Raw genomic sequence first — 27,120 nt, 5'->3', positions numbered from 1 at the left:
GCATCCTGCAGGGTGGAGGCATCAGTCAGTCCCCTGGTTTGGATCTCCTGTTACCAGAACGTGCTTTGCTTGGTAATCTTCCACCATGGAGCTGCTCGGCGCTTTAGCAGGAACTCGGACGGCTTCTGAGTACTTACCGTGCCCAACCCTCACAGGGGATGCCTTGCAGACACCCATTCTCACCCTGCACAGGGTTCCCTCGCTCTAAACATTTTTCGCAAGCTGCAGGATGCTCAAAGCTGCACTGTGCATTCACCAACAACTCTTTCTTTTACAACAAAATCCCGGATCATTCTTCTATACAAAAACAATGACACCGATGCTTGCACAACTCAGACCGATACGGAAAACAAGAGCTGCAAAGAGCAGCAGGAGGGTGCAGGGGCAGCAATAGGATACAATACGCTAGTTCAAAATAAAGCATTACAAAAGATTTGGCAACCGAGCCACTCAGGAGACTTTCCTTTGAATAAAAATAAAATCAGTCAGCTGACAGGGGAACTAAATACAAACTAAAAGTATTTCCTCCCGATTCGCTCTCAACAGCATTGCCTATGTCTTGCAAAATTATGGACCTCCAACTGGTCAGTCTCTACAACTCAGTTTTCCTCCCTTCCCCTTGGTTTCTATTTTTCATTTTTAATAGCAATCACGATCTTCAATGCCATTTTTGAGGTTGATGACAGGCTTGGAGGATGAGTCTGAACTCTGGGGGTTATTTCACATAACAACAGAACATTATTTTGGTTTGAAAACACAACTGAGCTGCTGACAGTTAACTGCAACTGTCCAGGACTTGCTCAGAGGAGCCGTGGAGTTACACCGTGGCTTAAGGATGGCATACCCTGAGAAAGCAGCTGCTACAAAAGGTGTCTTTTTCAGATCTGCAAGCAACAGCAGCCAAGTGAGAAGAGGGCCGAGCTTCCCCCTGCCCCACAGCAGCAGTGCAGCGAGGCCCCTCTCACTGACCTCTCAATATTGAGAAACTAAATTATCCCTCAGAATAATAACACGCCGAGAGCTTCCAGCTCCCCTAGACTAGAGGCTTCCGAGGACACGAACGGAGCACCCACTGAAAAGCCAAACATCCGTAATTGAAGGTTCACATTAAAAAACTGGAGGTTTCACTGAAATTGCAGGGCTAAAATCCTGCGTTTTTACCAAATGCCTACAATTAGGGTCCAGCTTCTTCCAGATGTGCCTTTCTGTCCCATTCCCTCTTCCTGGAGGCATCCCATATTGCTGCTAGCCTGGATTTTTTAGCATTGTCTACATGAACGTCTATTGCTGGCGGCACTGCGATCTCTATTTCTCTGGAAACCCACCAGATCTGCTTCCTGCAACAGTGCCTTGGCTTTCCAATCTCATCCCTGCTTTTCTTAGAAACTGAAAGAGCTTCCAGAAAAGCCCGGAGTAAAATTACTTGCACTTTACCCTTTATTGTGGGGAGCCTTGCAAGACCTATTGTTCTAAACACAAGAACAATCGCAAGATATTTTAAATAAAGATAATACTCATAGGAACTTGTCCGAGTGCCATCAGCACGCTATTGTGATGGGCTCTATTTCAGCTCGTGGACATTATCTTACCTCGACTTTCCATGCACTCATTCTGCGGGTAAAGGAAATGCCACTCAAAGCAAAAGCAGGAAAAACATGCAGCATTCACCACATTTCACATCAAACACGAGGCTGAGTTTCTAAACTCCAGGCTGGAATCGTGCCCCTACGTTTGTCAGCTGAGGTCTGCAGAAAGCTTACAAGGAATTAAATTGTATTCCATTACACGGTTGATTTATTCAGTGTTTTCCCAATCAATTCCCCTCATTTGCAGTGGGTTAAAACTGGCACAACCAGCCTGGGCTACCCGGCCGTAAGGAATGACTTTGAAACAGCTTTCTCAAATGTCATCTCACTGACTTTATCCGAGCCCCAGCTATTAAGATAAGAATGCGTTTGCTCTCAGGAAATATCTGGAAAGCAATAAATTAAAATCCTAAGCACAAGTTAGGGTTCAGCCCTCCCTTCTGAGCAGCTGATACGATCTGCGTCTCCTTCTCCCCCTGCCTAAGCTCCTAAATTACTGGGGGCTGCCCCTGTTACACTTCCCTCCCAAAGGCTAAACCAGAGTCAGAGCGTTGCAAATGAATTTAACCCCAGGGAGTGGAGAAAAGTCATGCAATTCAAGAGGCATGGTAGCTCACAAGCGTTCACATCTGTGCTCCTTGGCAGCTTGTGTTTTACACTGCCTCGCCACGGCAATACCTGAAAAGGACTGCAGCAGCTGCTGCTGGAGGCTTTGCAGGAAATACGGCAAATTTTGCCTTTTGCAGTAGCAACTGCACGTGTTCATAACCCCACTGCCTGCAAAACTCTATGCTGGCAGCAAAATTTGAAAAAGTATGGTATCAGGCAACAATTCCTGCTACTACGGTATCCGCTTTGCCAAACCTCAAGTTCTGGCCACTTGAGAAATGCAAAAACCAGAAGGACAATCTCCTCTTATTTCTCAGCACTACAGAGAAGACCCAACCTGAACAAGTCACAAGGCACGAAGCTGTGCCAGGACCACATCACAACACACACCTGAGCTGCCGTGGGTCAGGAAAACAGATTTCTGCACTATCAGAAGTTAGATTGTTTTATTCAAATCTAGAAGTCAGCCACTAAGTCAACTCTCCTTGGGCATCTCATATTTTAACATTAATTAATCCTTAAGTCAACATACCTGCTACTGTTCCTAGCTATACCACTAGGGCAAAAAGACACTGTGCACTAACCAGGAGCCAGGACCAAAGCTTATTGAAGAAAGCCTCCTAAGAGCTTGCTGGGTTTGAATCAGACCCTAAAACAGCAATTCCCAACTTCTACGGGTGTAGAACAGCATAAACCAATCTTGAGTGCAAACAACTCAGGGCTGTTTTTAAACTCAGACAACCAAGATACTGTATTTCCTCAAGCAAGAAAAAACAAAAACAAAAAACACTCAGAAGACAGCACTAAGCGTTTCTTTCACTGAGCACCTTGCTTCTGGTGTAGTTGCTCGCCATCAAAAAATAGCTGCAGTTGTACTGAGTGCTCTCCTACAAACCTCAGGCTGTTGGAGCGCTGACAGTGAATAAAGCCCAATGAGAAGATGGTGAAGGCAGTGGTAAATGGCAATTTTCTGCAGGGAACGTAGCAGGTTGGTAAGACAGCAGAGGAAAGAAGATTAGTGAGGAGTAAAAAGCTTATTTTCCTTTGAAGACTATATGCTCATATGGTGCTATTGGATCTGTAAATACAGAATCACAGAATGGTTTGGGTTGGCAGGGACCTCAAAGCCCACTCAGTGCCACCCCCTGCCATGGGCAGGGACCCCTCCCACCAGCCCAGGCTGCCCCCAGCCCCATCCAGCCTGGCCTTGGGCACTGCCAGGGATGGGGCAGCCACAGCTCCTCTGGGCAGCCTGGGACAGGGCCTCACCTCCCTCACAGGAAACAATTTCCTCCTAATATCCGATCTAACCCTACCCTCTTTCAGTTCAAAGCTATTCCCCCTTGTCCTATCCCTACACCCCCTGACCAAGAGTCCCTCCCCAGCTCCCTGCAGTCCCCTTTAGGCCGTGGCAGGCCGCTGTGAGGTCTCCCCGGAGCCTTCTCCTCTCCAGGCTGAACAACCCCAACTCCCTCAGCCTGGCTCCAGAGACAAATATGATGGACAAATATGACTTCTCAAATATGATGGACAGAGGCTTAGCAACTACATCTACCAGTTCTCTAAGGACTCATGGATGCATCTCATCGGGTCCTTGTGCATCTTCCTCATCAAGAACTTGTGCACCTTTGGGTTCCTTAGTTGGTCTCGAACCTGATTTCTCCTACAGCAGGCTGTTCTGCATTCTCCCAGTCCCTGCCTTTGCCTTCTGGGGCCTGGGTTATGTGGCTGAAGCTCTTGCTGGTGAAGACTGAGGCAAAAGAGTCATTAAGCACCTCAGCCTTCTGGTGACAAGGCCTCCCGTTTCCTTCCAGAGAACGCCTGCAATTTCCCCAGTCTTCCTTTTATCACCGAAGTACCTGTAAGAAGCCTCTCTTGTTGCCCTTGATGTCCCTGTCTAGATTTAATTCTGCCAGGGCTTTAGCTTTCCTAACCTGATCCCTGGTTGCTCAGACAATGTCTCTGTATTCCTCCCAGGCCACCCGTCCTTACTTCCACCCTCTGTGGGCCTCCTTTCCTGTGTCTGGTTTTGAGCTCCTTGTTCAGTCCTGCAGGCCTCCTGGTGTTTCTGCCTGACCTCCTTTTGCCATCCCGTTGGGATGTGTCGCTCCTGAGCTTGGAAGAGGTGATCCTTGAATATTAACCTGCTTTCTTGGGCCCCTCTTCCCTCCGGGGCTTTGCCCATGGTACCCTACCAAGCAGAGCCATGAAGAGGCCCAAGTCTGCTCTCCCAAAGGCCGGGGTTGTGAGCTTGCTGCGAGCCCTTCTCACTGCCCTAAGGGCTTTTTCTCCCAAATTCTCCTTTGGAAAGGTAGAGCTCTACACTCACACACATTTCTAATCAATGACAGCTTTATTTTTATATGCGTCACCATCAGTTTAGCCTTTTTGCAATAATGGCAGGGTACATAAAAGATTAATGAAATCTCTCTACTAAGTAAACGCACAAATCACTTCTGAATCCAAGCCCCAGCTGCAGGTTAATGAAGATGTGCCAATGCTGCACAAAGTAACTCAGGGGTGATGAAGCACATGAAGACGCTGCCCTTGGAGAAGTTCGCAAGTGGTTACGTTGCTTGGTTGTTGAAACATCTCTTCAGGAAACAGCAATATGACACGCAACACGACGCATAGGTTACTTCACATCAAGCTGCTGCAGGGGAGGCACCAAAACTCCTCTCCAGCCACTAGGAAAAATCTTTTTTGCCCTTTTTTGAACAGCAGAAGAGGCTCAGAGGTGTGAGTGATGGAGCACTCGCTGGTCGTTCAAGCCAGCCCTGCAATCAGCACTCCTCTCCCCAAGTCAGAGCCATGCCTTGCCCCTTACTCAGGCAATTCCATCTCCCAAGGTAGCCGTTTCCTAAGACAAAGTGGGGGAATGACACCGCCTGCATCACCGCGCGATGTTTATGCAGGGCGCTATTTTAGTCCAATGAATTAAGAACAGTCAGGAACACGGCGAACTGGTGACAAGTTGGCATGGATTTGTGGAAAGTTACACAAATTCAGTTACACAAGTTTTGCCTGGCCTTAAGTATCCCCATTTTATAAATAGATAAAGTGAGAGGGGTTAGGCAGCTTGCCCAGTATCAATTAGCGAGTCCCGAACGACTTTGTGAGATCTCCATCTCCTTCAACCACCAGGCAACGCCGCCCGTACGGGAAATTGCAGGCACGACAAATGCCAGCAAAGGGCCTCTTGGGGCAGGTGTTAATCCCGTCTCATTTTAAAACCTGTAGGGCCAACAACACAATACCTTCAACAGAAAAATCCCACGCTTCCAGGAACAAACGCCCTTTTGGCGCGAGCACACCAGCCTTCAGCAGACCCTAATTTCTTCATTCAATCACGAGGAAGTATTTGACAGTATCGCTTGACATCCCAGTGACTAAAATCAGAAAGAAGGATTTGCTCTGCACCCATTCTCAGTAGGACCCTAATATCACACCTTGGATGATATGCGGTTCTCTCCTGCACCTTGGCAGAGCTTACCTCTCCCATCCGTCCCAGGCTACCAAGAGCCTGTCACTTCATCTTACAATAATTTACAGGACCTGCACAGCTCAATAAACTCACAAACATTAAAGCTTCCTTACTGTGAGAGGAAGCCTCCTGCTTTATGCTGCAGTACTGGAACCGATGCAGCTTATGTAGACAAGAATGTTTTTACCCATGCAAGCCTTTAGACTCCATGGAGCCAGTAAATGCCAGGGCACAGAGGTTTTATGTTCTGATTAAAAAAATACAGTAATTGCCATGGAGAGGCTGGAACACAAAAGAACGCAGCTATCTCAATTTACATTGCAGCCACCGCCAGCGCAGCCCAGAACAATGGTATCTGGGAAAGAAAGTCCAGCTCTTAAGAAGACAGATTAATTCAGTGAGCAAGGAAACACTCCAAGCTGAGAAAGCGATACGCTCGGAATCGTAACAGGCTCCAAAAACTTGGTGCCAAGCCACAAGCCCAGACCAGTGCCCTTGGAAAAAAATGAAATGATTTAAGATAAGGGAGCAGCTTCAGCTCAGGTCTGGGTGGGCAGCGGTATCTGCTAAAGGCAGTTTTATGCCCTGGTTCAGTGGATGCACATTTTGAAAAGGAGCATAGTTAAAAATAGTCATGAATAAAAATACCAAGTCCTAGGACCCGGGGAGGAGCTTTAAGCTGGGTGTTTGTGCAGGCCATTAGAGGATTTTTTAGAACTCGTACTTTCATCAAACGCCTCTCAACTCAGAGATTTCTCCTCCATCACGTTACCTGCACCAGCCTTAACCTCCTGGCGCTGCTGAAGTGGCTTTCACAGCCAAAGTGCATCCCTCAACTCAGCATTACAAGCAGAAGCTGAGCGAAGTCAGGCACACCTTCGTCACGTTGCTTTTTCTGCTCAGCCTTACCAGCCTGTATCAGCAAAAGAGGCTTTTAGTTTTCAGGGAGCACAAACAGAATTGTATAATACTGCGGCAAGATTGCTGCCATGAATTGTGTACAGGGAAGGTTCCCAAGTGTGCCTTACGTGAATGAAATCACCAACACGTTGTGGAGCTATAGTCCAGCAGGGGGGCTGGACTATACCACCATCACGGGTCAAGCGTTTTTATAAACCTTGCTAAAAGAAGCTCTTTTGATTCAAAGGATTTGCACTTTAGGATTTGCATTCCTCACATTTGCATTTAGGATGCGCATTTCTTCAGAGACAGGAATTGTGTCAAGCAGCAGCAAGCACACAGGAACAGGAGGTTGCGAAGGCCAAACACTAAATTAAGAACTCACCACTACTCTGGTAGCTTTGGGCAGCTTTGATAGGGGAACAACAAAAGGGAAAGGAGCCATTATAAAGCGCTGAAGTCATTTTTTCCTACTAAACTATTTGCATTTTTTATGTACAACAAGCCAGCGCCTTCAAGGGAGGTGCCCCATTTACTCTTAACCTCAGGCTTCGTTCCACAGCTGATCAACTTTTTTTCCCCTCGTGGTGTAACTTTCCAGCGAAACTTAACCACATTTGTTCCATGGGAATGCGGTGATGTCATCCAGATGATAATTGAGGCAGCCAATTAGCAACCAAATTATTCATAAGACGCACCGATATTGTCAAAGGCAGGTGCTTTGATCGTGTTGAAACACAACTCGTTTTATTTGGGCTGGCTTGCTTCCAGCATTCTTTTCCTCCTCAAAAAAATCCACGAGAATCTTTGCTATTTCATCCTGGGTCAGGAGGAAAGGAAGCTTACGTGTTAGAAATTCCCACAGAAAAAATGTTCACGGCTTGTCCACGTCAGGCTCCTCTCTAGCGTTCAGTCATTCATTTATTTTTGTTTCTTTCAAGTCCTCAGCTGCCTTGACAGAAATTAAAGCACTTCCTGCCGCTGCTGTGAACTTGCTGACCTCGGTGGAGTTTAGTTTTTCTACTTTGTCGCAGGAAAGATTACAGAATTACTCTTCATGCATGTTTGTGCGGTGCAAAAATTCTTAAAAGGGAACTTTGCACATCTCACTGGGTTGCTTTCACAGAATATGCAGAGAGAAGGATTTCATCATTTAAGTGTTGCACGTACAAGCCACTAGTAGACAGCTCAGTTCGGGGGAACAGCCACAAATCCCAAATAAATTAAACCCTTTCAAATTCACAAAAGCCAAGCAAGAGGTTTTATGAGAGTATTTAAGTCAGCCTTAAAACTACCCATCAACTAAAAATGATTCGGCAGACAGAAATACATGAGCAGGCACCTATCACCTTAATAAAAACCTTAATTAAGAAGTCAGGCCCTGGCACCCTTGTGGAAGAGAAACACAAGAAGCTTTCTCCTGGGCTGGCTGAAACGCTGGAATAACAGTGCGTTGCTCTAATGCAACAGCTATTTACAGCCTCTCCCAGCATATAACCTAGCATTCCCTACAATTACAAACCCTAAATGTTACATCTTGGCCCCATTATGGGAAAACCTTGCAGCGTTTTATTAGTATAAAGCATTTTGGAAGCCACACCCTGCCTTCCATCAGCTGCCACGTGGGATTAATTATTTACACCTCATTAGAGATGTAACAGCAAGCGCTGGGAACCCTGGGAGACTTGCAAAGGGAAACAAAGCAGCTTCAGGTTTTAGACAGAAGCCCTGTATTTTAGCTGTTGGGTCTCTCCGTAACAGCACTTGCTGCCTTCCGCAGAGGAAGAAGAGTTGCCCTTAAAAAAACTTTCCAGCACAGCACATCCTGCCTCCCGGTGGAAAACCCGCGCCCCTCGTACCAAGTCGAGACGCAGACTCTCCAGGGGGTTTCATGCCTCTCAGCTCGACAAAACCTCTGTCCCCGGATCCGGCAGCTGAGCTAATAGCATTGCTGCTTCCAGGACGTTCATTTCGCCCCACCAGCCAAAGGATTTAATCATGCTGGCAGTCATTATACCAAAGAACAGTGTTTTAAGATATCAACGTGCAAAACTCTTTTATTTTGTTAAAAAAAAAAAAAAACAGCTGTGAGGCTTCTTGAAGCTAACATTTGCATGTAGGTTTCCTCTTGCCCCTTAAACCATCTCTTCAGACGCACAGCTATGCCCAAAGCTTCTTCAAAGTTAGTAGGAAAAAGTTACCTGCAATTTGCACTGAGCCATCTTCTCCAAGAAGAATATTTCCTGCTTTCACATCCCTGCGGAAAGATAAAGCAACAGTAAGTGGAACTCATTAAATCTCTCCTTCACCCAACAAATACGCACTACAGCTTTGTTATTTCTCCTGTTTTACGTTGTGCTGCATTAGCACCTCTTGCTTCTCATCACACCGGAACAGCAGGCACTTAGCAGCAGCTGTAACTTCAGCAGCCATCAAGTGGTATCGGTGTTATTTATAGCTGGGAGCCTTTTAAGTGCTATGGATACAGGGAAACTGGAAAAAACTTACCAGAAAGTTCCCTAACACAAAAAAAATCCAACAAACCAAGAAGAGTGCTTTGTCCCAGGTTCTTGATTTAGCTGTTTTTATGAAAGCAGCACCTAGGGCTGCCCTCACAGGAGGCAGTGCAAGCCAAGTGAAGCAGCTTTACGCCTTTATCACCTGCACGGGCTCTAACCTTGCACCCAAAGCACGCAGAGCCGGTGTGGACACACGTATTGCCACAAGAATGTGAGCAAAGCACCTGCCTGGGGAACGGATGCAGCAGCAAGGTAACGTTTCACCACACACCTCACATTAATCTGCATGGAAGAGAAATGAGGGGGGAAAAAAACGGGGAAAAAAAAAAAAAAAAAAAAAAAAGCTCATCCTCCCCCCACCTCCTTCTACAAATATTTCAAATCCTTGTACAGAAAAAGGCAGAAGTTATTTTTCTCTCCTCCCTCGTGCACCGTGAGAGCAGAACCGGCACGATGGCCTGGCCGAAGCATCCCGGCCGGGCCCTGGAGGTCTCCTCCTTCCTGGCTTCTGAGGATGCCTGGGCTGCTGCCAGGGTAATTTTCAACACATCCCCTCCAACATTTGTGCTTGCTCCAACATTTGCCCTGCCAAACGCACACCTCCTGCTAGCAGTGACCATCCTAGGGGCCTAATCCGTGGCTGAGGCACAAGTGTAAAAGTAGAGGAAAAATACTTGCTCTAATGATCAAGAAAATGTAGGTAGAGAAGCGTGGAAACACGGAGGTTATATGGGGAGCCAGCCTCACGGAGCTGATTTAACGGCAGAATGGGATTCAAGCAGTAAGGAGCTGTGAGAGTGACACGGGAATAACCAAACCTAAAAGAAACCCCTGCTGGTCAGCTCGAGACCTGCCCGTTTTCCACTGGCTGAATGCTTGAACGTTGCACACCGCAGAGCTGGGCAGGATGGCAGAGCTTGTCCGAACATCCCTGCCTGTGCAAGCAGAACTCGCTCAGGATGGCAGGAAGCACCAGGGAAAACCTGAAGCAGAACTTCAGAATGAAGCCTCCACCCTTGCGCACTTCGGAGCCCCAAGAAAACTCAGGCAGGTTTCAGTGACACTGCTTACCCTAAGAGAGCGAGCTGGGTAAGTTTGGGGTGTGAGAAGAAGCAAAACGATCCTTCAGACTGAATCCTGCTGAAACAAAAAGGCTTTCCAGGCCCTTAACCCCCTCGGATGCAAGGAGCTTGTTTCCTTTTTAACTGCAGGTTGAATTAATTCCAATTTAGATAGTTTCTTGTTGGAAATAAAACCCAGTAAATACGGTGCTTCGAGGTGATTCAAAAGCTTAAAACAAGTGCTGCGATAAGAAATCTGCTGGGCCAACAACAGCCACTGCCAAAATCCACACAAGAACTAAACACCAGCTTGATGGGGCATTTCTTCCCGGTGAGCATCCCCCTAAAAACACTATCACTCAACCCCCCCAGAGCACCAAAACAGATTGGCGGCAAGCACCCTGGGGACACTGCTTGGGTTTTGGAGTTACTGTACCCCAGGAGCATCTCCCAGCCGTTCCTCATCCCGGTGTACGAGCATCGTGTGGTGCGCTGCAACAGCACGGGGCGAGCAGCAGGACAGCTGGCTGAGCACAGACCCCGGCCTTCAGCTTACACTGGCGTTACCTGCAGCATCTACAAATTAAAACCATCCTTAAGACAAATTAATTACATTTAAAGCAACAGGGCGGGGAGAGGGAATAGTGGTTTCCTGTTTTTTTTCTCTTCAGGAGATGCTCAGAAACTCGCCTGTTGAATGGTGACAAGTTTCTCTCTCCGGGACACGGTTATTGCCAAGTCCAGGAGTTTGAAGGCACCTCCTACTGGCGTGGTCATGACCACGGCCTGGGCTGATGGGCTCGGAGTAAACCGTGTGCCTCCGGCATAATTACCGTAGCGGAAGCAGCTTCGGGCTGCAGTGTAAACAGTAATTATATCACGTTGTAAATGAGGCTACAGAAGGCTGGAGTAAATGCTTCCTTGTCAGTAGCATAACAAGTGCCACCATCATTCAGGACGTTCCCGCCCCATCGCTGTCGTCTTCCTCTCTCTTAACGCCTCCAGGAGCCTTTCCCCAAAATCCTGATGTTTTCATTTCCCTTGCACTTCACGCCACACAGGGAAGAGGGGTTTGGCTTCCCTCCAGTGCAAATCTGGATTCTCCACATCAGCCCTGAAAGGTTTCTCAGCAGGGCAGAAATGCCTCCTCGTTTGCATTCTGAACTGGTTTGGCTTCCCAGGGCTACCCAACGGCACGGTTTCAGTTGCATCACAGGAATGCCTCCAGGCTGGGGCTGGGCCACAGGCATTTGATGCTATATCAACAAAGTTGATCCCTGATGCAGCAAAATCAGCATCCAACTAAAAGGGACCTGGAAGGCAATGCGGTGATGCTCTCCAGGTGCAAGTGCAGCACTTCCACGCAAGCCTCATTTCATTTTTCAACAGGCAGGAGAAAAAATTACATTGGAAACCGTATCCTAACGGGCTTGTTCCCTCTGTGAAAAGCCCACTCAAGTCCTTAAAATCCTTAGCGAACAGATCTGCCTTCAGCCCTTGGCACCGTCACGCTGTTGCCACTGCAGGGTTAACAACACTAGGGTTAAAGCCAGACTTGCTGCTCCAAAATGGAGCGTGACATTTCCAGCAGCCAGCTGCGAGCCTGCGGTCCCAGCGTACACAACACAACCCCGTATTACAGCCTTCGAAGAACTGGCATTTGCAAGCAAAGCAATGAAGCATGTCAAGTTACTGCTTTTTGAATAACCCTCTTAATATTGTTTGGAAATCAAAAAGGATTCACTTGGCTTGTGCTCAGAAGTCTTCTTCAAGAGCAACAACTATAAGGCCACTGAAAATACAGTATGTGTAAGTGACCTGAGCAAAGCGTGGGACTCCTGCAGCCCAGCACCAAGGAGAAAACTGCAAAGAGAAGGGGAAAAAGGAGAAAAACCGTGTTTATTAAGCCTTATTGTGCCTTCTCTTCTAACCTGCTGGTATGTGCCTTTAGGATGCAGTGCTGGCTGTCAGCGCAGCCGTGAGTCATCTGCCCATTAGATGGAATTTACATCAACTGCACCAATAAATTTTCATGGGCTGAACTCTACAGCGCATAATTTGGCATGAAGGAGGAGCGGCTGGTCCTGCCAAGTTTCATTTAAAAAAAAAAAAAAAGAAGGTGCAAGATAGAAGAATTATTATTTTCTGTTAACGGTAAATGAGCAACTCGGTATTTATTATGAATGCAACCGATTGCTGCAGTCAACATTATGCCCAGTAATCTGCAAAACACTTCCAGGACGGACTCTCTACTTTGTTAAATACAAAGCAATCTGTGGCATCATGCACCAAACGAGCACCATTCTCTCTCCACAATCACACATCTTACTCGTTTCAATGCTGTTACCTATGTTACCTCTTCCCCTTGCCTTACAAGCCAGGATATAAACAGTTACAGAAGGCGCGTTATCACATTAGAAGTATTTTTAAAGCCTCAAATTTGCTTTGGTAAGAAAACTTTTCCCTTCCAATGCTGCAGAAGTGGACTGATGCTTTAAATCCAAGGTTTGGGGTCCAAGGAACCATGACTCAGAAGCCTGATTCACTTGAGGTTAAGTCACTCCTTCGGCTCAGATAAGGGAGAACACAGCAAAGCAAGCTGCTGGAGGTGTTACTGAAATTTGTGCTGTCATCTCGGCTAGCTGAATAGCTCCAAGGACTTCCAAGATGCTGAGGCAGTACAGAAAATGTCGAGCTAAGTCAGCACGAGGCTGACAAAGGCAGACAGCGTGGGGTGAAGAGTGCCACATCACTTACTGCCTCACTGTGTCAAACACTCACCGTTATCACAGCGTCTGCAACTCTCCTTTATCTCAAAGAATTATGCCCAGCTTCCGCCTCCTGCTCCAGTGCCAACTTTGATGGTTTTCCTGCTCTTCCCACGTGTTTACAAGCCTAGCGATGGTTAAAAGAGAGGTGTGGTGCAGTGACAGATCCTGTCTGCCTCAGTCTTTGCCTCCCACTGCCGTGCCTGAAGCCCAGCATCAGCATTCAAGCTGAACCACTCCTCAGTGCAGACGCAGAAAACTAACCTTAAGAAGCATTTCTGCACAGATCGGCTCCTTCAGGCAGATGAAGGAATGGTGCAAGCGCTACACCTAGCCCTGCCACCAAGCACCGAGATGATCTAATCACACAAACCTTCACAGCCCTGCTTCTTACTCGCATGCAAGAGGAGGATGTTTCACAAGCTTGCCCTACTGCGCATCGCTGTTTAGCGGCGTCACACAAGCATGTGCACGCACCCATCGGCTTCTGGCAAGGATGGCCCAGCAGCAAGAGCTGCCGACAGGGCTCAGCCACTCATCAGTCACTACAAGAGAAGTTCCAGCTATATTCGTACTTCACTTCTTAAGGTCTCCTTTATTCAGTCAAAACTTCATTTTTTTCCTCCTGTGTCCTCCTGTGTCCGCCCCCAAAGGAAAGGACCCTCCCCCAGCCGTTCTGTCACCGAACGGCAGCTGAAAGTGTACAGAGGATTTCTTCCACAAATTCATCTACTCAGCCCTTCCATTTCCTGAGCCGACTTCCTCTGGAAGGACGGCAGCGGGGATGAGGCACAAAGCTCCTTTAACAGCTGCTGCATGAAAATCAAGCTGGGGAGTCACAAGATCTGCCTCCCTCCCCTGGAGGCCCGGGTATTTCTGGGAGGCCCTGCTTTAGGCACTGGTAGCAGAGGAAAACGCTCAAATTATAGCCTGGCCTTATTTGAGTGTTTCATGGCATGTCACTGAACGTAGGTGGGGACGCTTCGCGTGGCGATGCCAGGGATGCACAACACCATGCTGTGGTAATGCTCTAACACGTGGTCCTAACGTGCACAGAAATAACGGGGATTTCCCCCAAACTACCAGGCAGATTGCCCCAGTTTGTGACGGAGCAGGGAGGCAAAGAAGAAAGCCAGTGACTGACGTGCCTCCCTGCTTTCTCCCTGCCATGACAGAGATCATCAAATCACAGAATATCCTGAGTTGGAAGGGACCCACGAGGATCATCGAGTCCAACTCCTGGCACCACACAGGCCTACCCAACCATTCAGACCGTATGACTAAGCGCACAGTCCCAGCGCTTCTTAAACTCCGACAGGCCTGGTGCCGTGACCACGTCCCTGGGAAGCCTGTTCCAGTACGCGACCACCCTCTCGGTGAAGAACCTCTTCCTGATATCGACCCTGAACCTCCCCCGTCACAGCTTGACACCATTCCCTCGGGTCCTATCCCTGGTCACTAAAGAGAACAGATCGATGCCTGCCCCACCTCTCCCCCTCGTGAGGAAGCTGCAGGCCGCCATGAGGCCTCCCCTCAGCCTCCTCTTCTCCAGGCTGAACAGGCCAAGTGACCTCAGCCGCTCCTCACACGTTTTCCCCTCTGGGCCCTTCACCATCTTTGTAGCCCCTTCTCAGGGCACTCTCCAACAGTTTCACGTCCTTTTTGTACTGAGGTGCCCAGAACCGCACACAGTGCTCAAGGTGAGGCCACACCAGCGCAGAGTAGAGCGGGAAGATCAAAGTTCCCTCCAGGAAACACCATCACCTCGGATCGGATCAGGCTGAAGATTTTAACATAATAAGGCAGCTTCAAAAGGCCTCGATTTCCACAGGGCCACAAGCAGCCCCGCTGTGGAGAAGCAGGGTGTGGACCTACACACACATGAAGCCCAGCGCCATCCGAATCTACGAGGCCACCACCCCGAGCTCCTGCTTGGCAGCATCAGTACATGACAGAGAACGAAGACTTGCCCCTTTGACTTTTTGCTCCAAAACCTGGAATAAGATGGTTTTAGGTTATGCCAGCATTCTAAGAATAAAGATCTCCTTATTTCATCCCGCTTATAAAGCGGAGAAGGCAGTTAAAAATGGGTTGAGTTTCCATCATCAAGTCACCTTTTAATAGAAACGGTCCTCTTGGCACTCCCAGTCTAACTCGGCGATGCTTTCCTTACTTCCACAAAACGATGGATTTCTCTACAGCAATTCCCTGTTTGTTATCCTAAAAGTGTGGGGGTTTTGTCTTGAATGTGTTTGAAAGCGTTAAGCTTTATTTTTTGAAGTCTTATAGGGACTCCACAAGACGGGACGGGATTTGATTTCGTAAATGTTTAAAGTTAACATTTTATGAGGCTGCACCAGAAATTGGAGAGTGCTTAATGTTACCACGCAAACTCGGTAAATTAAGTATTTCTTATGCTTTAGCATAAGACACGAATGAAAACACTGCAGTAGCCTGAAAAAATGCTTAAGGGTTCTCCCCGTATGCAGCTTTTGGAATCTCTGAAGGCCAGGAGAGCTGCTGCATTACATAGGGGACAATATTAAAAGCCAACTTTTTGAAGCGCGCTACTCACTTGACACATTGCTGCACAAAGGATGAACACCAGTGATTTAAACAACTTCTCTACTGCTGGAGAGATGCCAAAGAGCCTGTACCAGGTCACCTACTCCCAATACCCCACACCAGATAAAAGCAGAGACAGGAGACATTGCAAACAGGGTGGCTGTGAGTCAACAAGAATGGCATTGGGGTTCTGCAAAGGCAAGAGGTAAGCGAGCGTGACATTTTCACCTGATATAACTAATGCTGCAGACAGGAATGAAGATTACCACGCCTGAACCACGTCCAACCCAAATACTCCCAACAGCTCAGGAACTGCTGGAAACCTGAAACTTGTTTAGTGTGCAGCTCGGGTAGGGATCACTGACCCAAACCTACAAGTGCTGCTGAACCTGTCACAGCTCACCCCTCTCTGCCTCCTGCTGCTTACCTTCCCGAAACCAGAGAACCTGAGCTGCAGGGACTCACAAGGAGCATCAAGTCCAGCTCCTGAACTCTCTGCATGTAACTTCTTATCTTCATGGAACAAAGGGAACAGAAAGCCTAAAATCTCATCTCCATGTAATGCATTTCGTAGCAGTTGTACTGAGAAGTTTCTGTGCGTGTAGGGTTTGGTTTATTTTTAGACTAAATCTAAATGATTTTGACCAACTGCAGAGCATGCAGTGACAAAGCCCAGAGGCAGCACCTGGGACTGGGGTGGGTAATACGGGGACATCGCAGCAGAACGGTGTCATGCAGCAAGTATCCATCTTTTGGTGTCCCCATGGAAGCAGGCACAGGGACCCTCAAACGATGCAGGGCTGGGGCGCTGCCGCTAGCCTGGAGCCACAGCAGGGCCCTGCAGCCTCCCCTGCTTTCATCAGGAAATCCACATCTACCCCAGGAACTCTAATCACCAGTTTTTAGGCTTAGGGGCTGAAGTAGTTTTCCTTGAAGTAGATAGAGGCAGTCTCCACGGGAGCTATTGTTTCTGGCTGTCTGCAGATTTGGGATTTACATCTGGTTCTCATTTTCTCGTTGAAACCACAGGGATTTTTTCTTTATTTATTTATTTTTCTATGACAATGAATTTCTGGATGATGCAGTGGAAGAAACAGCCACCAGGAGAGCACACTGGTTTGCCAAACCACCACGATACGCCCCAGTACAACTGCGGTGCACACAGCGGGGAGATTCAGTGGCCTTTGTGCTGTCAGCACTGCCCAGCAAGGTGTTTATTTGAGGGAGAAAATCACCGAGTGCAATCCAGAGCATTTCTTCTGCTTTCCCACTGAGGTGCCCACAGGCACAAGAATAACATGTCCATTGCTCTGGCTACTCAACAGTTTATAAATTAAAGCTGCAAAACTTTTATTAACAACCACCTCTAAAGGTTACTTCTGCTCATCCTTTATTTTCAGGGAGAAGAGACCAAAGCACACTCCCCTGAATATAAAATGATTGCAAAATACCGGTCTAGAGTCAGAACCTTCAATCCCCTCCCTTTCCCCAACACTTCTCTGCCTCAGGGGACAGAGTATTATTCCCATGCCTCCGAGGTGCCAAGTTTCTGTAGGAGAAGACAGCCTCTGTGATTTGGATCAGGGCAATCCCCTTCCCACGACTGAACAAGCGTTAGTTTCCCAATTACTGGTGTCCTTCCTTAAAAATAAAAAATCAGCCTGGCAATGAGAAGCCAAATGCTCCACATCCCGTTATCCCCCAGTCTTTCTTTTCCAAATTTCACTGCTGAAACACACTCCCTAAAATAAGATCACAGCCCCGGCTGGAGGGGGGCTGTGAAGTTTTCTTCTGGTTTCGCTACAGAAACAAAGAGCTACAGTACTTGGGTTGTCAAAATAATCCGAGGCACACTGAAATCCAGTTCTCCCGCAGGATCTGCCAGCACAACGACCAGCGCATTAATCAGCTACATGAAAATGGAGCTTGAATCCTGTAGGACGGTTGAGGGCTGCCAAAAAATATCCATCAGCTCCTTCGTCTTAGATCAAACTCTCTCTGCTGGAGGCGCGTTCCTGCAAAACCCCATACACGCGCAGGCTGGCGGTGCAGATGGGGATATGCTGACACACCAGTGCTTTTTTTTCAGGAACTCTCCCGATACAGGTAGGAGAAACAAGCAATGAGGTCTTGATCCCGTGCCAAAGCAGTCCTCAGCTAATACATCTGCCATAACAACACGTCAAGGATATTATTTCCAGGGTCTCTTCAAAGCAACATCCCAACAGCTGCCGCAGCACCCTGCTGTCCCCGTGCTCACCAAAGTGATTTAAAAGAATAAATAAAGAAAAATAAAAAATGGTTCCACACCGGAGCACAAGCTGGTCTAACTGAGCATATCAAACGGGCTGCTGCACCTCTCTCCACCCCCAAAAAAGTAGAGCAGTGAAAAAATGAATAGCTGGATCACCGCCTCGCCAGTATTTCGAGTGCATGCAACCCTAAAGGACTTCCTCGGCTTTTTTGTTTTGACAGAAAAACAAGCATCACGTCCATTACGCTGCAGGAGGAGAATCTGACAACATACAACCGTTCGAGCAATTTATCATTGCACCTGGACTGAAATATTCAGTTACACAACGGCTAATCACGGGCAGAAGATAAGCTCAGAGATAAAAATAGGGAGAAAGACACGAAGCCCTTGCAGCAGTTAATCGGCGTGATACGTCTGTCAGCTGGCCATAAAGAGCAGCACTTGGAAAGGCTTTGAACTTCCCTCTGACAAGCCCCTTCAAACAATAAACCCCCTTTAGTTGCTTTTGCTTTTTTCTTTTCAAGCCTTTCATTAAACCGCTGGGTACCTGCTGACCCCAAATACGCGGAGGAATCTGAGCCCGAGCTGGGAGAGCCTCGACATGCCCTGCGTGTCACCTGCTGCAGGCACCCCGACGAGATCAGCCTGGCAGCGACCCCCCGCAGTGTCACAGGTCCTGGGGGTCTTCACAAAACGTGCCCAAGCAGGGTCTGTCCTGCAGGACGGCTTCACACGGAGCTTTCAGAGTGGTTAACTCCCTAACAGGGTCACCGGGGTTTCAAATTGTCCCTGGGATCGCCGGGTGGCACAAAAACCACAACGGGGCCACAGCAGCTGCCACAGGGACGTGGTGCTGCAGGCACAGCTGCCAGCCTGAGATTGGGGTGGCAGTGCAGATATGGGGGAGGGGGTGATGGAGATCGTTTGTACCTGGTTCATGAAAATAAAACCTATTCTGCTTTCTCCTCTGCCTTTTCCGTAAGGCCTCATGCTGTTTCTTTCATTCCTTGCAGGATGAAAGCAAAAAAATATCGCTTTGGAAACGCGTGCTGAACAGCAGCTATTCAGGGCTCCAGCCGTTAATTAGGAAAGTAAACACAAAATTATAATTTCAGCTTTCACTACATATTTGGCTTTCTGATCTCCAGAGAACACCGTCCAACTACCCTCCCGTCCAAGGCAGGAGATTTACACCTCCATGCGAAGCCAGCTCCCCAAAGCGTAATTGGAAGTGGCATTAAGTTCAAGACGAGCTTAGGCCGGCTAAGATTCAGCAGCAGCAGAGTTTCATTAAGCCGGTTTTCCACGTGTTCACTTCATTTACCCATTTAATACGATACATAATTCACAAGTATTGAGCAGCTCCACCAGCAGATACGGACCCTCTGGTCTGACGGATGATTTAGAGCAGCAACAAGCTGTCCCTGGTTGAGGTCAAGATTCAGGTCCAGACGTTAATTATCCCGACACTAAAGATCCCAGCTGAGCTCTGTGCTTTGCTGGATTGCTGCTCGCTTTGGGTTTGTTGAGCCCTGCTCAAAGGAAGCCCTTCAGTTCTGCCCTTTCCAAGCTGTCCTCGTTTCGGCCCAAGGCGTGCTGCAAACACTGGGTCCTGCAGCTCAGCCATCACCCGGTGCAGTTTCCTTGAGAGACAGAAACTCTGAGCTGCCCCAGGGGACCAAAATTCAGTTATTTTAAACACTTCCTCTCAAGAGCATCTCTGGCAAGACCGCGAGGCTTCCACCTGCGTTCCCCATCAGGCAGGACCAGTATTATGACCCCTCGAGTTAAGAAAATGGGAAAAACATACAGAGATTCATATGCGGTGCAGATGGGACCTCTCCTCGTGTAGCTTTAAATTGTGTTTATCCCGGTGCCGTATACACATCTGGATAAAATGCACGCCAGCACGATTAACTCCATTAAGGAAACGTGTTTCCTCCCTCAGAGGCACGTGAGCTTGCCTCATGCCAATGACCAGCAACCCATCTCCCATCGCAGGTAGGAAGCCCACACAATTTCCCTTCCGTGCCTTGAGCATTAGCACTTCTCCAGGTTTCTCTGCATAAAGAAGTTCCCCAGATCTCTGTGCTCCCACGTGAAGCAGCAATCTGAACGCTTGCTCTGATAAAACACTCTACAAGTAACTGTAGGAGCCGCCCTCAATAAATACATCCCAGTAGGTGATGCACACTAGGAGCCTTAAGCTGCACCAAGAACGTGGCTCCTCCAACCGCGGTGATTTCTTTCCTAAGAGCAAAACGCTTCGACAAGCAGGACAAGAGCAGTCGCAGCAAGCTTGATTCAGTCCGTTGCCGAATGATTCAATACGAATCACATCTTCTTCGGAGCAAGCGGTTTGAACTCGGCGAGCATCTCGCTTTTGCTGACTGCAGGAAGGAGAAAACCACGAATATGCTTCCTACAGTCCTCACCGCCATCACCAGTTCTGTTCCGCTACAGCAAGGCACGTGGAGAAACACCTCTCTTTTCAACACAGGGATCACCACGCGACATCTTCACCAAAAATGAAGATTTAGCACGTTACTGCTGCTTTATCCTATATTTATTCCCGTTTCATGAGACAAATGAGCCAAGCAAATCAAGTGGAAGTCACACATAAACAGGGTTTTGTCAATCAGTCGTGCCAAGGGTAAGAAATGTCCGCGTGCTCAGCAAGCGAGTTGTTCTATTAGCTTAGCTTCCTAGGCTGCCCCAAGTCATTTCTAGAAAACGCAGTTAGGCCAAAGAGCTGTGAAGTGAAAGCTGCCCGCAGTGGAGCCAACCAGCCTCCTCGTATCAGAGCTTTAATGGAGACTGGAAGCTGAAATCTGAGATCTCTTTCAGGGAAAAGAACGACTCCAAAATTGTTTCCAGCCTTTTGGTTCTTTATAACCCCAAACAATCTACAGAGACCAGTCGGTTTGACCAAAACTATGAAATTAACGCCGCTTGGATTTGCTAATTTAAAATAACGTTTGGGCAAAAAAAAAAAAAAAGTCACCTCTTCTTGTGCAGCTCTCGCAAGGGGACTGAAACTTAGCCCAGCACAGCGGTAGCAGTGCTGATCGTGGCACTGTACCAGAAGATGACCGAGCTCAGCGAATTCCCAGGGAAGAGGAGGCCGTTGTTCCCAGCCGCAGCCTGGGGCTGGGATGATGCATGTTACCCACAAGCTGCATGTTCTATTTCCAGCGCGTACTTAGGATTGCAATTTTTTTTTATTATGTTTTCATGGCAGAACATACTGAGTTAGTATCCTCTCTTTCTAAAGCACGCCACACCTTGAAACACCGGGGGACGCGAAAACATGCTTCCGAAATACCTCCCAAATGACAGAGCAGCACAGAAAGCCACGGTTCAGCGATCCCTCAAATCCCAGGCCACTAGTTAACGGGCTTTTACCTACAGAGTAACTTTTTCACTTCTAATTCTGTTCCCATCTCAAAATGGCCCAAATTTAAATTTTGTCATGTTGATCTTGCAGCTAGCCTTAATAAAGAACCAGGCGCGAAGGGCTCCTTATTGGATTGCCCAACATTTCTTACGCGGTACTCTTGGTGATTTGTAGCACTGCAAGAAGCAAAAGCGGCTGAAGCTTTTCCAGCTCTAACAGCTTCTCACTGTGGCTGGATCTTGACCCTTGCAAAGAGGTTTTCTATACGAGACCTTCAGGTATCTTGAAGTTTACCCAAACTTACCCTGTTCATGGCTTTCCTAAAGAAGCAGTTACTGTGCAGAGATTCAAGTTCTGAGTTTCAGTAAAGCTCCCCTCTTTATTTTCCACTTTCCGTACCCTAACAGCTGGCTGCGTGGTGAGACTGCACGTGCTCAGCTGCTCTGTTCCAGTGACACCCATTTCAGGACAAAGATGAGAAATGTGAAATACCTGTGGATCTGCCCGTTTTTATGCAGGTAGTCCAGCCCCTCCAGCACCTCCTTGAGGATTGTGGCTATGCAGGCTTCATCCAGGACACCGGTCTTGTGCTCTCCTTTGGCCACAATGTGCTTTATAATATCCAAAACGGAGCCTAGAGAAAACAGTGAAACGTGTTAGCTTGAACTAGAAGAACTGCTTTGCAGCTCAGTGTACTTCCTAAGCACTTGGTACCCAAGTTCTTGGAATTTCTTGGGAGGGGGAGCAACAATGGTGAGGATCAGTCCGTAGCTGCAGCATTTCCTGCAGGAGAGCAGAGGCAGCAACGCAAGCCTTATGCTCACGAACGAGCCTTAAAGAAGAGCAGATCCTCACGGTGGGCTGGAAACACCCTGCGACCACGAGTGCCTGAGAGGTTCTTTGAACAAGCCAAAACGCAACGTGTACGCACACAGACCTCTTGGAAGGATTTGAAAGTAGATCCTGATGCTACAGCTGTTTTAGTACTGGAGAAGCAGGAGGGGGAAATGGAAAAAGCAGGGGGCTGCCAGGACTCACAAGCAGAAGGCGACAAGCTTGATAAAATTAGACTCGTTCTGAGCTCTCATAAACCCGATGCAGAGGAACAGCAAGAAAAAATTAGTGTGTTAAGGGACAGCACTGCCCTAAGAAAAAAAAAAGTGGAAATAATTATAATAGAGAACAAATGGGACTGAATCCTGACTGTGAGTCACTTCTTCACTGCAGACAACATTGGGATAGCTTAGACCCGTCCCTAGAAACATCAGCCTTTAGTTTTTCTCCCAGCCGTGGTGTGAATTACGTCACCCTGCATGACAAACCACGCTTGATAGAGTAAACCACCTCCCGGAGCTGCGGCCAGGAACAAATGGAATCACTGACCAGGAACATGTCTCTCCTGCCAGGTCCCATTTTCATGATATATTGGGTACTGGGTTCTTTGAGAGGATCATCTTCAGTCTAGATGCACATACGGAGCTTGATTTTATTGCTCCTTCTGCTCCAGCACAGGATGTCTCAGCTTGTTTGCCAGGCGTGTGCTAGTTAGCGCCCTCAGACTTGAGTTTATGTGGTTTCATCACCGGATAATAAGTACTAGGATCTTTAAAGATACGGGCACAAAGTCACGTTAGCAGTACCGAAAACTGCACTGAGAAGGGGAGAAAAAATTAAATGCTATGTTTGGTTGGTAGTGAGCATAATCCTTGAGGAGATGAGTGTCAGGGCCAACAGAAAGGAAAAGGAGGATAAGAAGAAGGGAGGACACATCTGGGAGCAGGGGAAGATGCTGGTAGCCCTCGTGTGTCAGCAGTGAAGCTGGTCTGATCACTTGCTGCTCCCCTGAACGGCACCTGCAGCTTCTTCATCCCAAAAAAACTTCACTTGGCTGATGGGATTTGCAGAAGACATGACCGAGCAGCCACTAACAAAGCAGAAAATAAATAAATAAAATAGAGAAGTCCAGTTGCACAACATGCCCCCAACATTTTATGCAAGAATGCTCTTCCTTCGCCTTCCTTTATCCCATCTAAGCACAGAACCGCTCGTCTTCAGCTAGTTTTGGCTCGGGTCTTAATCAGCCGAAGGTTTTACCCAGCCTTAATTCAGGTTGTTTTCAACGTGCCAGGCTTCTCAGGTAGGAGGCAGATTTTCTCTCCTGGAGGAGCCCGTAACACCCCACGTGCTCCTTCACTGAAATCTCACTTTTTAGTTCCACTGGCTAAAACAAGGACCCTCGTGGACACCACGGGGACTCACCTGGGATTCAGCCTGTCACGTAACCCTGTTTTAAAAGGATGTGCTTGCAAGCCCCGATGCTCTTATTTTGGACACGAATTTTTGTGACACCTACGGAAAAACCACCCAAACCCCTCCTCTTGTTCAGGTTTTCCCTCTGAAATGTGCCTTTATCAAGGGAACAAACCATCGCTTGTGTAGAAGTCCAGTGAAAATATGCGGTTCTTCACGTACTCCTTTTGTCCTCTTCCCACCCACGACGCTGTCAGCAGACTTGGTTCAAAAACATTTCCCTTCTCCTGCGAGGGGTTCGGGGAACATGGGGAGGTGCTGAAAATTGTTTAGTCAAAAATCCTGTGTTAGCCAAGTCAGAGGTTGTACTTAGGCCAGAAAAAGGAGTGGGAGAGGGAAAGGGGAAGAAAAAAAGACAACAGGGCACACACACAACGCGATGCCTCTGTAAAGGGCAACAGCTGATTCACACCCATCCTGTGCAGCTGCTTCTAGTCCGGTCTGCCACTTCCAGCACGTTTCTCAAAATGCACTTTTTCCCATTGTGATGCTCAAAAAGAGCGCAGGAACTCGCCAGTCTTCGACGGAAAGGAAAACAGCACCGAGGCTGTCAGCAAAGTGCCGAGCTCAGGGAGCAGCAGAACGGCCAAGAGCCACCTTCCTGGTGAACAAAGCGTTGGAGGGATCATCCTCGTTTTGTTTACACGTGTTAAAAAAGAACAGTTCTGCTCCTGGCGTCACAACACGGTGTTGTATTTCTCCCAAGACACAGATCAGTAGATGGGGAGGTCGGAGCTGCCTCCAGAATGAAAGGCAACCTTGGAAAAGGCAGCGCAGTGGGATACGAAGAACGGAGCCAAGCTTCACTTCCACACGCTGCTGCGGGCAGCGTTAGAAATCTTGTGACGTTGTGGTTCAGGAAGCTGCTGTGGTGTGAGCGAATACCCCAAAGAGAAAACCACAACTGAACGCGGAGCTACTCAAAGACAAAGTCACGGGGATTTCACTACTGAGGAAAACAGTTGCTACTGTAAGGTTGGCTTTGTATTTCAGCATCAGCCTGAAATATTCCAGGCAGAGTCACTCCCAGGCACCTCGGTTAAGCGTGTGGTACCCTTGGTGACACCTCCTTGATTGCTTAGGCAAATTTTCTCACTTTCACCAGCTGCGTTACACTCCAACACGAGACAGTAGCCTGGAGCCCGACCCTCAGCCTGGAGCCCGACCCTCAGCCTGATAGGAAAAAAAAAAAGGAGTGCTTTGCACAAACTGGCCTGTTCCCAGTCCAGCCGTACGTTAGCTGCTCGAAATTAACTGGGAACATTCAGCTGAGCTGGAACCGAGCTGAGATCTACCCAAAGGCACGTGCTTTACAAATCCATCATCCTGCTTCAAAACAGCAGCACGATTCCGGATAGTGCCGGTTTCTGAGCCAGCTTCCCAACCAGCTTCAAAGAGGACCTGGGGAAGGCAAGAGCACACCTGAACTTTGCTGCACCTCTGCTGAAATGTAGTTTCGGTATGGATTTGTGCTCCGCGTACGCAGCGGGGTCGGACAATCTGCAAGCAAACAGCTCCCAGAATCGAGTGGCCAGAAGAGAAGGTTGACATTGGAAATAAGGCACACGCTACGGATATCAGAGAACAGTTCTAACAACGTTTGTAAGGACAAAAATCCACTAGAACGTCTTTTTTTTTTAACCTTAAGCTGGGAGAGAAAAGAAGCGAAGTCTGGCTGAGGCTGCCTGGAAAGCTATTCCAAGCCCAGAAGGGGAAGCACGTCAGGAAAAGACCAAACAAGACTGCGGGAAGAGCCAGAAGTGGAGCCTAAACGTAAACACAAACAAGGCCGCCGTTAATAAGGATGTTTAAAGAAGCCTGGTGATGAGCAACTGATCCCAACGTCCAAGAGCACGCAGAGGAAAGAAGGCGTTTAGAGATTGATGTGGAAAAAAATGCGGCTATAAACAAGTTCCTGCCTCTCGAGTGCACGCCGAGCAGCACACCGACAGGAAGCCTACAAGATATCACGCGACGTGATAAAACATTTTGTGTTCTTGGCCATTCATTGTTGAAGTGCCTCAGCGTTGTGCCGCCAACCCTGTAAGGTCTGCTTCGGAACTACAGTCTCCAAGTGCAAACCGTACAGCAGTTGGAAGTGAGGTGGTTTTCCGCTCAAACTAACAAGGCCCGGCTCCGAAATCTGCTAATGACAGCGGGAATCACGAGGGAGCTCGCCATATGTCGCCTTACAGGTTGGGTTTCGTCGCCTTACGGGAACGTCTAGGGGTTAAAGACAGACCTGCAGGGAGGGAGTTATTCTGGAGCCCTTCCTGCTCCGTCAGAGCTGGCGCAGAGGGGTCAGACGATGCCTGTCCAGCTGCAGGAAGGGAACAAATCCCCCATCACAGTTTCCCCCAGGACCGAAGAACGGGAAGCTCCGCAGCGTGCCTTGCCCTTTTTGGCACGGCTAGGAAACAGCTGATTAGCTCTGGCTTCATCCTCAGCAGGCAGTTTCTAATTTCCGGAAGCAAACGGTTCATTTCCACCCACGACAGCAGTATCTGAGCAACGAAGACACAAGAAACCTGCGAGCAAACCTCTAAATTTCTAAGAGGGCGATGCCCTCGTGCAGTAAGATCAGGCAGAGCCTTCCCAATGGGCTGTCTGAACCCGAGTGAATACAGCCCTGTCCCGCACCCCACACACGTACCCAGTAAATTTGTCTCCTTCTACACACGCCCTGTACTATGTGCTACTCCAGTGTTCGGCTGAGCAGCAAAAAGAGCTTTTAACAAGTTCCAGAACAGCAGCTCACCACCTCCCCTGTTGTGCCAGTGCATCTGCTCACGAAGCCATACTGTAAATGAGATCGCGGCGATGACTGGTAATCCAGTTTTCCAGGCAGGGCGGAGAACGAGCAGCCAGGAACTTCTAAAACCAGCTCTGCTGCTGGAGAAAACTCGCGTGTAATCGCACCCTTGGGGTAAGAAGTTCTCATTGTTGCACTGATTCGCTTTCGCCAGCAAGCCACCGCAAACATCAGCGCCGCTTCCTGCTCCAAATGCAGGGCGCCTTTCTTCAGCCTCGCCCACATCAGCAGGCACGGGGAAGAATTTAGGGAGCCTGCTCCTCATCTTCCTCCTTGGGAGAGAAAGGAAGCACCGCGTGACGCTCCTCAGCCTTCCCATTCAATGCTTCGGCACGCAGGGCTGGGGCAAAGCGCTGGAGAGAGAGATGAAAACCTGAGCAGAGAGGAAAGCTCGCTCGGAACAAGATCGAAGATAAAAGCGGGAGGATTACATCGCTGGGATTTACATGCCCCCAGAGGCAAAAGAAATGTCTAGCAGAGCCTGTTGCTGCGGGAAGCACATCTGACACTATAACCCCAGCAACGGGACGGATGCAGGACAAGTCACACGCAGAAGAAACCTCCTCCTTTACACTTGGCTGGCAGGCAGAACCACCAAACCTAACGCTGACGTTCCCAACCCAAAGGCCCGCGAGTGATGCTAATTCAGACGTTATCTGCCATTCAAAGGCCTGGCACAAATAGGCTGGGAAACAGCCCTGGTGTTTCACCACCTGATTTCGGGAGAAACGAGATCTGCCCCAGAACTGAAGGTGTTCAGCGTCCGTACCCTTTGAGCTCTGGGCGCTAGCGAGGTTCGTTGCTACTTCTTTAAGACCTCTCAGCAGAAGGCAGTGGTTTCGGTGAGCCAAGAAT

The 27,120-nt window shown here is 48.4% G+C and overlaps 1 protein-coding gene across 1 annotated transcript in view; it reads right to left on the bottom strand.

Annotated features, from left to right (window-relative positions):
• Positions 1-27,120, bottom strand: part of OXSR1 (oxidative stress responsive kinase 1) — an 81,839-nt gene that overhangs the window by 25,627 nt on the left and 29,092 nt on the right. The window contains exons 4-5 of the mRNA XM_035316363.1: positions 21,636-21,777; positions 8,781-8,836 (exon numbers count right to left, since the gene is read on the bottom strand). Of these exons, the coding sequence (XP_035172254.1) occupies positions 8,781-8,836; positions 21,636-21,777 (198 nt within the window). The remainder of the gene's footprint in view (positions 1-8,780; positions 8,837-21,635; positions 21,778-27,120) is intronic.

This window comes from Oxyura jamaicensis, chromosome 2 (assembly GCF_011077185.1).
Source record: "Oxyura jamaicensis isolate SHBP4307 breed ruddy duck chromosome 2, BPBGC_Ojam_1.0, whole genome shotgun sequence".
Classification (NCBI taxonomy): Eukaryota; Metazoa; Chordata; class Aves; order Anseriformes; family Anatidae; genus Oxyura; species Oxyura jamaicensis.
This window is presented reverse-complemented; position numbering and strand designations above follow the sequence as displayed.